Source organism: Aquarana catesbeiana, linkage group LG05 (genome assembly GCF_042186555.1).
Source record: "Aquarana catesbeiana isolate 2022-GZ linkage group LG05, ASM4218655v1, whole genome shotgun sequence".
NCBI classification, from domain to species: domain Eukaryota; kingdom Metazoa; phylum Chordata; class Amphibia; order Anura; family Ranidae; genus Aquarana; species Aquarana catesbeiana.
In genome coordinates this window covers 645,419,304-645,432,491 of record NC_133328.1, presented here as the reverse complement: position 1 = coordinate 645,432,491, position 13,188 = coordinate 645,419,304, and the positions used below count along the sequence as shown (strand labels likewise).

The following is a 13,188-nucleotide window of genomic DNA, read 5'->3' as shown; positions in this document are numbered from 1 at the left end:
GCCTTCATCGAGCTCAGTATCGTCATCAGAGCCTTCCAAACGCTGGGCATCCTCCTGGAGCATGTACCCAACACTGTGGTCAAACAGTTCGAGGGAATCCTCATGAGGACATGGTGGAGCTAGGGAAGGAGTCACTGATGACATTGAGCTGAGGGAAGAGGCCGCTGCTTTGCCAGACAAAGCACCCTGGGCATGGGTGAGAGAGGATGAGGAGGATGAGGACGGCTTGGTCATCCACTCGACCAAGTCTTCCGCATGTTGCGGCTCAACACGGCCAGCTGCCGAAAAAAAGGCCAAGCGTGTCCCATGGCCACGTGCTGATGAGGATGCACCGTCTCCACGACCAGCACTAGACACAGAGCCTGCTTGCCCTCTCTTATTGGCTTGTGACTGTCTGCCTCTCCTTCTTGGCCTTCCAGACATACTAATGGCCTGTAGCTGCACTAAGCTGGGATAGAACACCTGTAATTTTCTTCAAGTAGCTTTATATACTGTAACCAGACAAGCCTGCCTGTCAGTAGGAAGATAACAGGAACGGATATAGCTGAACACTGTGAGCAGGACGCACTGTACTAAATGTAAATAGTCTAGCTGCCTGACCGTGGTACTAATAGGATCAAATAGAACACCTGTAATTTTCTTCAGGTAGCTTTATATACTGTAACCAGACAAGCCTGCCTGTCAGTAGGAAGATAACAGGAACGGATCTAGCTGTACACTGTGAGCAGGACGCACTGTACTAAATGTAAATAGTCTAGCTGCCTGACCGTGGTACTAATAGGATCAAATAGAACACCTGTAATTTTCTTCAGGTAGCTTTATATACTGTAACCAGACAAGCCTGCCTGTCAGTAGGAAGATAACAGGAACGGATCTAGCTGAACACTGTGAGCAGGACGCACTGTACTAAATGTAAATAGTCTAGCTGCCTGACCGTGGTACTAATAGGATCAAATAGAACACCTGTAATTTTCTTCAGGTAGCTTTATATACTGTAACCAGACAAGCCTGCCTGTCAGTAGGAAGATAACAGGAACGGATCTAGCTGAACACTGTGAGCAGGACGCACTGTACTAAATGTAAATAGTCTAGCTGCCTGACCGTGGTACTAATAGGATCAAATAGAACACCTGTAATTTTCTTCAAGTAGCTTTATATACTGTAACCAGACAAGCCTGCCTGTCAGTAGGAAGATAACAGGAACGGATCTAGCTGAACACTGTGAGCAGGACGCACTGTACTAAATGTAAATAGTCTAGCTGCCTGACCGTGGTACTAATAGGATCAAATAGAACACCTGTAATTTTCTTCAGGTAGCTTTATATACTGTAACCAGACAAGCCTGCCTGTCAGTAGGAAGATAACAGGAACGGATCTAGCTGTACACTGTGAGCAGGACGCACTGTACTAAATGTAAATAGTCTAGCTGCCTGACCGTGGTACTAATAGGATCAAATAGAACACCTGTAATTTTCTTCAGGTAGCTTTATATACTGTAACCAGACAAGCCTGCCTGTCAGTAGGAATTTAACAGGAACGGATCTAGCTGAACACTGTGAGCAGGACGCACTGCACTAAATGTAAATAGTCTAGAAGATAACAGGAACGGATCTAGCTGAACACTGTGAGCAGGACGCACTGCATTAAATGTAAATAGTCTAGATAGAAGATAACAGGAACGGATCTAGCTAAACTGAATACAGTGTATATATATATATATATGCAACACCTGGGATGCATATATATACACAATACACTGTAAGTGCAGCTAACTGACTGACTGTTCTGCCTAATCTATCTAACTCAAATCAAATGACACTGTCTCTCTCTCTCTCTATCTCTCAGCACACCGGAACACACACTACACAGGGCCGCTGTGCAGGCGGCCTTATATAGTGTGGGGTGTGTACTAAATCCCCTGAGCCATAATTGGCCAAAGCCACCCTGGCTTTGGCCAATTACAGCTCTCTCTACTGACGGCGCTGTGATTGGCCAAGCATGCGGGTCATAGTGCATGCTTGGCCAATCATCAGCCAGCAATGCACTGCGATGCCGCAGTGAATTATGGGCCGTGACGCGCCACACGAATTTAGTGCGAACGGCCCATAACGTTCGCAATTCGGCGAACGATCGAACAGCCGATGTTCGAGTCGAACATGGGTTCGACTCGAACACGAAGCTCATCCCTAATCCCGGGTATTGGGGGTGATCTCCAAACTGGGTCCTGGGAATATCTGGAAGGTGGGTCCCTGACCTGGTGGTGGCCTTCGGATAGAGAACATTTTAGAGACTTGTTATAGTTGATTGGCAACCTAGTGGGTAAGTACACGGGGTGCAGGATACATAACCAGCTCAAGGCCCACAAGGAGGTCCTGGCTTCCATCCATTGGGGCCCCGATATGAAGCATGTAAAGACCAGGAATGGTCCCTCACATCTGTATCTGGTTTAAAACAAGGAGAAGACTTTATCCTTCATTCTACAACCATGACTATGAAAAGCTGGTATGAGGAACCCTTCAAGGCCTCACAGCGGGGGGGCCCAGGGGCTCTCATCTACATCTCCCGTGCCAACCAACTACAAGAAAACATTGAGATTCCAAAATACAGAGTTGTCACAATTCATCCGTTGTACCTGAGCCTGCTTCTCTGAGACCATGCTTGTTAGCTGCAAATAACTTGAGGGACACAATCCATGGAAGTGACACAGAGGTCTGGCATGTCTGAGGGCAGATAAGTCCAGCTGCACCAGCCACGGCACCCTGGCTGGCTTTTTTGCGTCACCTACAAAAAAATAACTCTTGGGTTGTCACAATCCATGGAAACAATCTTGAGACTCGGCATGTCAAGAGGTAGACAAGCTGATGCCATGACATAATTGGCACAGTTCAGCTATGGCACCCGGGTCTTGTTCTTGTTTTTGTCACCCTACAAGCATTAACCCTTGGGGACACAATCCATGGAAGTGACACCAAGGCTTGGCAGTTCAGGAGGTAAACAAGCTAAAGCCATGGCATGATTGGCACAGTTCAGCCATGACACTGGGGCCTGGTTTTCCTTTTTTTTGTCACCTACAAATGATTAACCTTTGAGGAAACACAATCCATGGAATTGCCACAGAGGCCTGGCATTTTAGGAGGTAGGCAAGCTAATGTCATGTCATAATTGGCACAGTTCAGCCTCAGCACCTGGGCCTGGTTCTACTTGTTTTTTGTCACTCTGCAAATGGTTAACCCTGAGGGAGACTCAATCGATGGAAGGGACACTGAGGCCTGACAAGGCAGGAGGTAAACGAGCTGATGCCATGGCATGACTGGCACAGTTTAGCTATGGCACCCAGGCCTGGTTCTCTGAGATGTCTTTAGTCACCTACAAAGAAAAACCCTTGTGGAGATATAATACATGGAAGTGATCCCAAAGTCTTTCATGTCAGAAGGCAGACATGTCAGTGCCATGGCATGACTGGCACAGTTCAGCCACAACACCCCCACCTGGTTGTCTGATATGTTGACAAGTTGTTGGGGAGGCACAATCCAAGGAAGTGACACCAAAACTTGGCATGTCAGAAGGCAGACAAGCCAATGCCATGGCATGATTAGCACAGTTCAGCCAGAGACCCCCTTCGCTCTCTAAAAAGGCTTTTGTTACCCTCAAAATTATTAACATTGGGGTGAATCAATCCATGGAATGACACTGGGATCTGGCATGTTGGGAGGTAAACAAGCTGATACCATGGCATGATTGGCACAGTTCAGCCATGGGACTCAGGCCTGGTTCTCCGAGATTTCTTTTGTCACCTACAAGCATTAAAACTTGGGGAGACCAAATCCATGGAAGTGACACCGAGGCCTCGCATGTTAGGAGGCAGAAAAGCCAACGCCATGGAATGATTGTCATAGTTCAGCCACAGCACCCGGGCCAGGTTCTCCTTGTTTTTGTTCACCCTACAAACATTAACCCTTGGGGAGACACAATCCATGGAAGTGACACTGAGGCCTGGCATGTCAGGAGGTAGACAAGCCAATGCCATGGCAAGATTGGCACGGTTCAGCTATGGCACCCGGGTCTTGTCTTGTTTTTGTCACCCTACAAGCATTAAGCCTTGGGGAGACAATCCATGGAAGTGACACCAAGGCTTGGCAGTTTAGGAGGTAAACAAGCCAAAACTATGGCATAACTGGTACAGTTTAGCCATGATACTGGGGCTTTGTTAAATGTCATTAGTCACCTACAATAATAAACCCTTGGGGAGAAACAATCCATGGAAGTGACACAGAGGCCTGGCATGTCAGAAGGCAGACAAGCCAGTCATGGTATGCCTGGCACAGTTCAGCCAAGGCACCTGGGCCTTTTTCTCCTTGTTTTTTGTTACCCTACCAACATGTAACTCTTGGGGAGACCCAATCCATGGAAGTGACACTTAGGCCTGGCATGTCAGAACAACAAATCAGCAAGTGCCATGGCATCATTGGCACATTTCAGCTGTGGCACCCAGGCCTGCTCTTTTGAGGCTACTTTTGCCACCTACAAAGATTAAACCTTGGGAAGTCACAATCCATGGAAGCAACCTCAAGGCCTGGCATGTCAGGAGGTAAACAAGCCATTGCCATGGCATAGGTGACACAGTTAAGCCATGGTCCTGGGGCCTGGTTTTTTTTTTTTTTTTTTGTCACCTACAAATGATTAACCCTTGAGGAAACACAATCCGTGGAAGTAACACAGAGGCCTGGCATTTTAGGAAATAGGCAAGCTGATGCCAAGTCATGATTAGCACAGTTCAGCTACAGCACCCGGGCCTGGTTCTCCTTGTTTTTTGTCACTCTACAAATGATTAACCGTTAGGGAGGCACAATTGATGGAAGTGACACTAAGGCCTGGCAAGACAGGAGGTAAACGAACTGATACCATGGCATGACTGGCACAGTTTAGCCATGGTACCCGGGCCTGGTTCTCTGAGGTGTCTTTGGTAGCCTACAAAAACACCCTTGTGGAGATACAATACATGGAAGTGATCCCAATGTCTTGCATGTCAGAAGGCAGACAAGTCAGTGCCATGGCATGACTGGGATAGTTCAACCACAACACCCTCACCTAGTTGTCTGTTATGTTAAGAGTTGTTGGCGAGGCACAATCCAAGGAAGTGACACCAAAACCTGGCATGTCAGAAGGCAGACAAGCCAATGCCATGGCATGTCTAGCACAGTTCAGCCAGAAATCCCCTTCACTCTCTGATAAGTTTTTTTTTACCCTATAAATGATTAACATTGGGGTGAATCAATCCATGGAATGACACTGGGACCTGGCATGTTGGGAGGTAAACAAGCTGATGCCATGGTGTGATTGGCACAGTTCAGCCATGGGACTCGGGCCTGGATGTCTTTTGTCACCCTACAAGCCATAAAACTTGGGAAGACCAAATCCATGGAAGTGACACTGAGGCCTGGCATGTTAGGAGGCAGAAAAGCCAACGCCATGGAATGATTGGCATAGTTCAGCCACAGCACCCGGGCCAGGTTCTCCTTGTTTTTGTCACCCTACAAACATTAACCCTTGAGGAGACACAATCCATGGAAGTGACACTTAGGCCTGGCATGTCAGGAGGTAGACAAGCCAATGCCATGGCATGATTGGCACAGTTCAGCTATGGCACCCAGGTCTTGTTCTTGTTTTTGTCACCCTACAAGCATTAAGCCTTGGGGAGACAATCCCTGGAAGTGACACCAAGGCTTGGCAGTTCAGGAGGTAAACAAGCTAAAGCCATGGCATGACTGGCACAGTTTAGCCTTGGCACTGGGGCCTGGTCAAATGTCAATAGTCAGCTGGTTCTGGTTTTTCCTCACCCTACAAATGATTGACCCTTGAGGAGACCCAATCCATGGAAGTGACATTGAGGCCTGGCATGTCAGAAGGCAGATAACCCGGTGCCATGGCACCATTGGCACAGTTCAACAATGGCAACCCTGGCCTGGTTCTCTGAGATAGCTTTTTTTTCTCACCCTAGAATAATTTAACTCTTAAGGAGACCCAATCTAAGGAAGTGGCACCAAGGCCTGGCATGTCAGAAGGCAGACAAGCTGGCTCTATGGCACAGTTCAGCTACGGCACCCGGCCTGGTTCTCCTTGTTTTTTTGTCACCCTACAATCATTTAACCCTTGAGGAGACCCATCCATGAAAGTTACCCCAAGGCCTGGCATGTTGTGAGGCAAACAAGCTGATGTCATCACATGACTGGCACAGTTCGACTATGGCACCCAGGCCTGGTTCTGGCTTTTCCTCACCCTACAAATGATTGACCCTTGGGGAAACACAATCCATGGAAGCGACTTTGGGGCCTGGCATGTCAGAAGGCAGATAACCCGGTGCCGTGGCACCATTGGCACAGTTCAGCCATGGCAACCCTGGCCTGGTTCTCCTAGATATCTTTTCTCACCCTACAAACATTTAACCCATGAGGAGACCCAATCCATGGAAGCGATACCAGGGCCTGGCATGTCAGAAGGCAGAAAAGCTGACTCTATGGCATGACTGGCACAGTTCAGCTACGGCACCCGGCTTGGTTCTCCTTGTTTTTCTGTCACCCTACAATCATTTAACCCTTGAGTAGACCCAATCCATGGAAGTTACCCCAAGGCCTGGAATGTTGGGAGGTAAATAAGCTGATGTCATGGCATGACTGGCACAGTTCAACTATGGCACCCGGGCCTGGTACTGGTTTTTCCTCACCCTACAAATGATTGGCCCTTGAGGAGACCCAATCTATGGAAGTGACACGCATGTCAGAAGGCAGACAAGTTGGCTCTATGACATGACCCTGGCACAGTTCAGTTATGGCACCCGGCCTGGTTCGCCTTTTTTTGTCAGCCTACAATCATTTAAACCCTTGAGGAGATCCAATCCATGGAAGTGACACCAAGGCCTGGCATGTCAGAAGCCAGACAAGCCAAAGCTATGGCATGACTGGTACAGTTTAGCCACGACTCTGGGGCCTGGTTAAATGTCATTAGTCACCTACAATAATAAACCCTTGGGGAGAAACAATCAATAGAAGTGACACCGAGGCCTGGCATGTCAGAAGGCAGACAAGCTAGTGCCATGGTATGCCTGGCACAGTTCAGCCATGGCAACCCTGGCCTAATTCTCCGAGATATCTTTTCTCACCCTACAAACATTTAACCCATGAGGAGACCCAATCCATGGAAGCGATACCAGGGCCTGGCATGTCAGAAGACAGATAAGCTGGCTCTATGGCATGACTGGCACAGTTCAGCTACAGCACCCAGGCCAGATTCTCCTTGTTTTTTTGTCACCCTACAATCATTTAGCCCTTGAGGAGACCCAATCCATGGAAGTGACACCAAGGTCCGGCATGTCAGAAGACAGACAAGCCAAAGCTATGGCATGACTGGTACAGTTTAGCCATGACACTGGGGCCTGGTTAAACGTCATTAGTCACCTACAATAACAAACCCTTGGGGAGAAACAATCAATAGAAGTGACACCGAGGCCTGGCATGTCAGAAGGCAGACAAGCTAGTGCCATGGTATGCCTGGCACAGTTCAGCCATGGCAACCCTGGCCTAATTCTCCGAGATATCTTTTCTCACCCTACAAACATTTAACCCATGAGGAGACCCAATCCATGGAAGTGACACCAGGGCCTGGCATGTCAGAAGACAGACAAGCTGGCTCTATGGCATGACACTGGCACAGTTCAGCTATGGCACCCGGCCTGGTTCGTCTTGTTTTTTTGTTGTTTTTTTTTTGTCTGCCTACAATCATTTAAACCCTTGAGGAGACCCAATCCATGGAAGTGACACCAAGGCCTGGCATGTCAGAAGGCAGACAAGCTGGCACCATGGCATCACCGGCCCCATCCAGGTGCGCAGCAGCCTACGCCACCCGATCTGCAGATCCCTCTAAACCCGTGTCACGACCTCTGGATCCTGAATCACTCCTAATCTCCGCTGATCCCTCGTCCTTCTCCAAACACAGCGGCGTTATCCGTGCCATGCTGCCAGCCAACCCCACCATCCCCACCCCCACCCTCCCCCGTCCTCCTTACCTGTCCCAGCCTGCATGGCCCTGACGTCTTTCTCCAGATCCTCTTTCCTGGAATCCACCGGCATGGTCTCCTCTATTCCTGGCGATCGCCTGCCCTTCTCTCCGGGGGAAAGGGAGGGGGGGGGATGGATGTGTAGAGGGCTTAGTGCTGTCTCTGCATCCCTCCTGTAGAAGGAGACGGTTCAGGAGGAGGCTGCGCACTGGCTGCTGGGAATTAGTGCAGCTCCACTGGCTGATAAGGAGCAGCGGTGCTCGTGATGCTCAGTCATCCTGCGTGATGTCAGCACAAGGATGCTGCTGCTGCTGCTGCTGTTTTTTTTTCCTCCCATGCAGAAGGGGCAGGGTGTGCGCAGCCACTGCAGAGGAGGCAGGTGGAAGGAAGGGGCCCCCCATGTGTCTCTTCCCAGCCCCCCCCCCCCCCATCCTCCACCCATTGTGTCCTCCTTGCATCAGCTCGCCTCCCATTATTCATCGACATTAACCCTTCGCTCACATGCATGACGAACGAGCCAACGCACTCATCAATGAGCATCGCAGGGAAGAGAGAGAAAGCGACACAATGTATCATTGTATATATCATCGCCAGAGACAATGTATCATTGTATGTATCAATATATCATCGCCAGAGATGGAGAAAAGAACAATGGAACAATTTCTGGAAGATCCAATAAAAAAAAAACTGTCCTTTAAAAAATTGTGCCCCCCCCCCCCCAAAAGGGGTAATTATGAACGACAGGATCTGAGGCTGGCGCTCTATTATCACCTGAACGTTTCGCAAACGCACGCAAAATTTCTCGTAAAACCTGCACAAACCTCGCGCACGTTCGCGAAAAAACGCTCAGGTGTGTAAATGGAGAGTCAGCCTCAGATCCCGAGCGCCGCGCTTTTTTAAATTTTACCGCGCAATTTCGCCGCCCTTGTCGAGCATTTAAACGCGCGGGAAAAACGCACGCCTGCTCGCTGCATACGAGATGTTATCACCAATGAAAAGCACTGCAAACGCGACACGTATTCCCCCCCTCCCGCGCGCGTTTCGTAAACCTGCACAAATTTCACCCACGTTTGCAAAAAAAACGTTTAGGTTGTAAATGGAGAGTGAGCCTCAGATCCCGAGCGCCGCGTTTTTTATTTTACCGCGCATTTTGCTGCCTTTGTCGAATGCGTTTTCGCAAACCTGCACAAATTTCACACACGTCCGCGAAAAAACGTTCAGGTTGTAAATGGAGAGTAGGCCTCAGATCCCGAGCGTTGCGGTTTTTATTTTATCGCGCAATTTTGCTGCCCTTGTCGAGGATTTAAACACGCGGGAAAAACGCACGCCTGCTCGCTGCGTAGGAGATGTTATTAACAATGAAAAAGCACCGCAAACGCGACACGCATTCCCCCCCCCGCGCGCATGCGTTTTGTAAACCTGCACAAATTTCGCGCACGTTCGCGAAAAAACGCTCAGGCTGCAAATGGAGAGTCGGCCTCGGATCCCGAGCTCCACGATTTTTTTATTTTACCGCGCACTTTGCTGCCTTTGTCAAGCATTTAAACGCATGGAAAAAACGCACGCCTGCTCGCCACGTACGAGATATTATTAACAGAGAAAAGCGCTGCAAACGCGATGCGCATTTTTCACGCGTTTCGTAAATGTGAACAAATTTCACAAGCATACGCAAAACGATCAGATATGAATGGTGAGTCATTTTGCTGCCCTTGTTGAACATTTAAACACAGGGAAAAACGCACGCCTGCTCGCTGCGTACGTGATGTTGTTAACAATGAAAAGCGCTGCAAACGCGACACGCATTTCCCCCGGGTTTCCTAAACCCGCACAAATTTCGAGCACGTTTGCGAAAAAACACTCAGGTGTAAATGGAGAGTCAGCCTCAGATCCTGAGCACCGCGATTTTTATTTTACCGCACATTTTACTGCCCTTGTCGAGCATTTAAACGCACAGAAAAACGCACGCCTGCTCGCCGCGTACGAGATGTTATTACCATTGAAAAGCACTGCAAGTGCGACACGCATTTCCCCCCCTCCCGCGCGCGTTTCATAGAACCTGCACAAATTTTGCGCACGTTTGCGAAAAAAAACGCTCAGGTGTAAATGGAGAGTCAGCCTCAGATCCCGAGCGATGCGCTTTTTATTTTGCCGCGCATTTTGCTGCCTTTGTCGAGCATTTAAACGCACGGAAAAAACGCACGCGACTGTTTGCCGCGTACGAGATGTTATTACCAATGAAAAGCACTGTGAGTGCGACACGCATTCCCCCTCCCCCCTGCACGCGTTTTGTAAACCTGCACAAATTTTGCGCACGTTCGTGAAAAAAATGCTCAGGTGTAAATGGAGAGTCGGCCTCAGATCCCCAGCGCTGCGCTTTTTTATTTTACTGCGCATTTTGCTGCCTTTGTCGAGCATTTAAACGCACGGAAAAAACGCACACGCCTGTTGTCTGTGTACAAGATGTTATTAACAGAGAAAAGCGCTGCAAACGCGACACGCATTTTTCGCGCGTTTCGTAAATGTGCACAATTTTCACAAGCGTACGCAAAACGCTCAGATATGAATGGTGAGTCATTTTTCTGCCCTTGTCGAGCATTTAAACGCACGGAAAAACACACTGCCTGCTCGCTGTGTACGAGATCTTATTAACGATGAAAAGCGCTGCAAACGCGACACGCATTTCCCCCGGGTTTCGTAAACCTGCACAAATTTCACGCATCGTTCGCTAAAACGCTCAGCCGAACCAATCATCTCACCACTGGACAATGAGGTCACTGTACTCCAATGGCCTCCACACTCACCACATCTCATCCAATAGAGAACCTTTGGGATGTGGTGGAACGGGAGATTCTCATCATTGGCTGTGCAGCCGACAAATCTGCAGCAACTGTGTGATGTTATCAGGTCACTATGGAGCAAAATCTCTGAGGAACGTTTCCAGGACCTTGTTGTATCTATGCCAGGAATGAAGGCCAAAGGGGGTCCAACCCGCTACTAGCAAGGGGGACCTAATAAAGGGAGTCCAACCCGCTACTAGCAAGGAGGACCTAATAAAGGGAGTCCAACCTGCTACTAGCAAGGGGGACCTAATAAAGGGAGTCCAATCTGCTATGACCAAGGTGGACCTAATAAAGGAGGTCCAACCCGCTACTAGCAAGGAGGACCTCATAAAGTGGCCGGTGAGTGTAGATTCTTTTAACCACATACCTGTACGTTGCACCGAACTGCCAGGTTTGGACACATCACAAGTTTTTTCAGCAGGCTCACAGCTAAGGACTTTGGCTGTGAACCTGCTGATCGCTGTGGCCAATCACAGCCCAGAGATCAGTGTGTTTGGTAGCCAGAAGCTCAGATCTGGTTGGATTCTGTTCTCCATGACCTCTGCTTTGGCTCCTTTCACACTTGCGAGACGACAAAGTCGCGCGACTTGCTTTACAGTGCGACTTTTGGTGCAACTTCAACCTTGACGTTACAATCTCTGGACCGCGGGCGCATCAAAAGTCAGACCTTGCTTTGTGCACTGGTGGGCAGTCATGTTGGAACAGGAAGGGGCCGTCCCCAAAATGTTCCCACAAAGTTGGGAGCATGAAATTGTCCAAAATGTCTTGTATTGCTGACGCCTTAAAAGTTCCCTTCACTGGAACTAAAGGAGCCAAGCCCAACCCCTGAAGGGCCAAACCCAACCCCTGAGGAGCCAAACCCAACCTCTGAGGAGCCAAACCCAACTCCTGAGGAGCCAAACCCAACCTCTGAGGAGCCAAACCCAACTCCTGAGGAGCCAAACCCAACTCCTGAGGAGCCAAACCCAACCTCTGAGGAGCCAAACCCAACTCCTGAGGAGCCAAACCCAACCTCTGAGGAGCCAAACCCAACCCCTGAGGAGCCAAGCCCAACTCCTGAGGAGCCAAACCCAACCTCTGAGGAGCCAAACCCAACCCCTGAGGAGCCAAGCCCAACCCCTGAAAAACAACCCTCACACCATAATCCCCCCTCCACCAAATGAATTGAACCAGTGTACAAAGCAAGGTCCATAAAGACATGGATGAGCGAGTTTGGGGTGGAGGAACCTGACTGGCCTGCACAGAGCCCTGACCTCAACCCAATAGAACACCTTAGAGTGAAGACTGTGATCCAGGCCTTCTCATCCAACATCAGTGCCTGACCTCACAAATGCTCTTCTGGAAGAATGGTCAAACATTCCCATAGACACCCTCCTAAACCTTGTGGACGGGTCTTCCCAGAAGAGTTGAAGCTGTTATAGCCTACGGACTAAGACTGGGATGTCATTAAAGTTCATGTGAAAGCGCTGCGTAAATTGACAGCGCTATATAAGTACCTGAAATAAATAAATAAAAATAAATGTGAAGGCAGGTGTCCCAATACTTTTGGTGACATAGTATATATATATATATATATATATATATATATATATATATATATACACACACACGTTATCCATGGTATATACAGAGTTGGTGACTTTTCCTTGGTGTTGCTCCCATGAGTCGGTTATTTTTATCCCCGGTGAGATAACGCAGACCTCGGAATAGAAGACTCATCGGCCTTCCGGTGATGCAACACGCAGAAATGACGGATGGCGGTGACGCCGAGCCCAGGCTGGGAAGATATAAACATGTATAGATTGTAAGCTCTTGTGACGAGGCCCCCCCCCCTCCTAACCCTCTTGTATCTTATGGTTACTGTAGGACCTCGGAGTCGCTGAACCCAACGTGTAAATCGGAGCTCCTGATCTCCATGCTTTGTTCTGGAGTGAAGCCGGAGGATCAGCATGACACAGCCAGGCGATCAGCATTTCTAGAAGGAGAGGACGGCGTTGGGGGCCCCCGGCTTCTCTCTGCTGACAGGCTTCCTATAGGGGGGGGGGGGGCCTCACCACTCCAGACATGATCCCCTCCCCCCAATCATCACACCTCCATAGAGGATCAATGGTAACAAAGGATACAAATGGTGATGAATACATTGCTGGGATCTGCTGCCACCTGCTGGTCACATTTTGAATTTATCTCTGAAAATAAAAGTGTATTTAATCCTACAAACACAAATGACAATGGTTTTCTTTTTTCAGGCTTTTTTTTTTATTATCATCTGGTGACCCGGCCAGTGACACACTTCCTGTC

At 48.9% G+C, this 13,188-nt stretch overlaps 1 protein-coding gene across 2 annotated transcripts in view; it reads right to left on the bottom strand.

Moving 5' to 3' along the window:
* The window catches only part of LOC141145640 (uncharacterized), a 71,962-nt gene extending 63,509 nt beyond the window's left edge, over window positions 1-8,453 (bottom strand). Inside the window, exon 1 of one of the 2 annotated variants that reach the window (XM_073632478.1) lies at window positions 8,060-8,453. In XM_073632478.1, coding sequence (XP_073488579.1) covers window positions 8,060-8,123 — 64 coding nt within the window. In that variant the 5' untranslated portion in view covers window positions 8,124-8,453. The remainder of the gene's footprint in view (window positions 1-8,059) is intronic. The other variant, XM_073632476.1, reaches the window with a different exon arrangement.
* Between the last annotated feature and the right edge of the window lie 4,735 nt (window positions 8,454-13,188).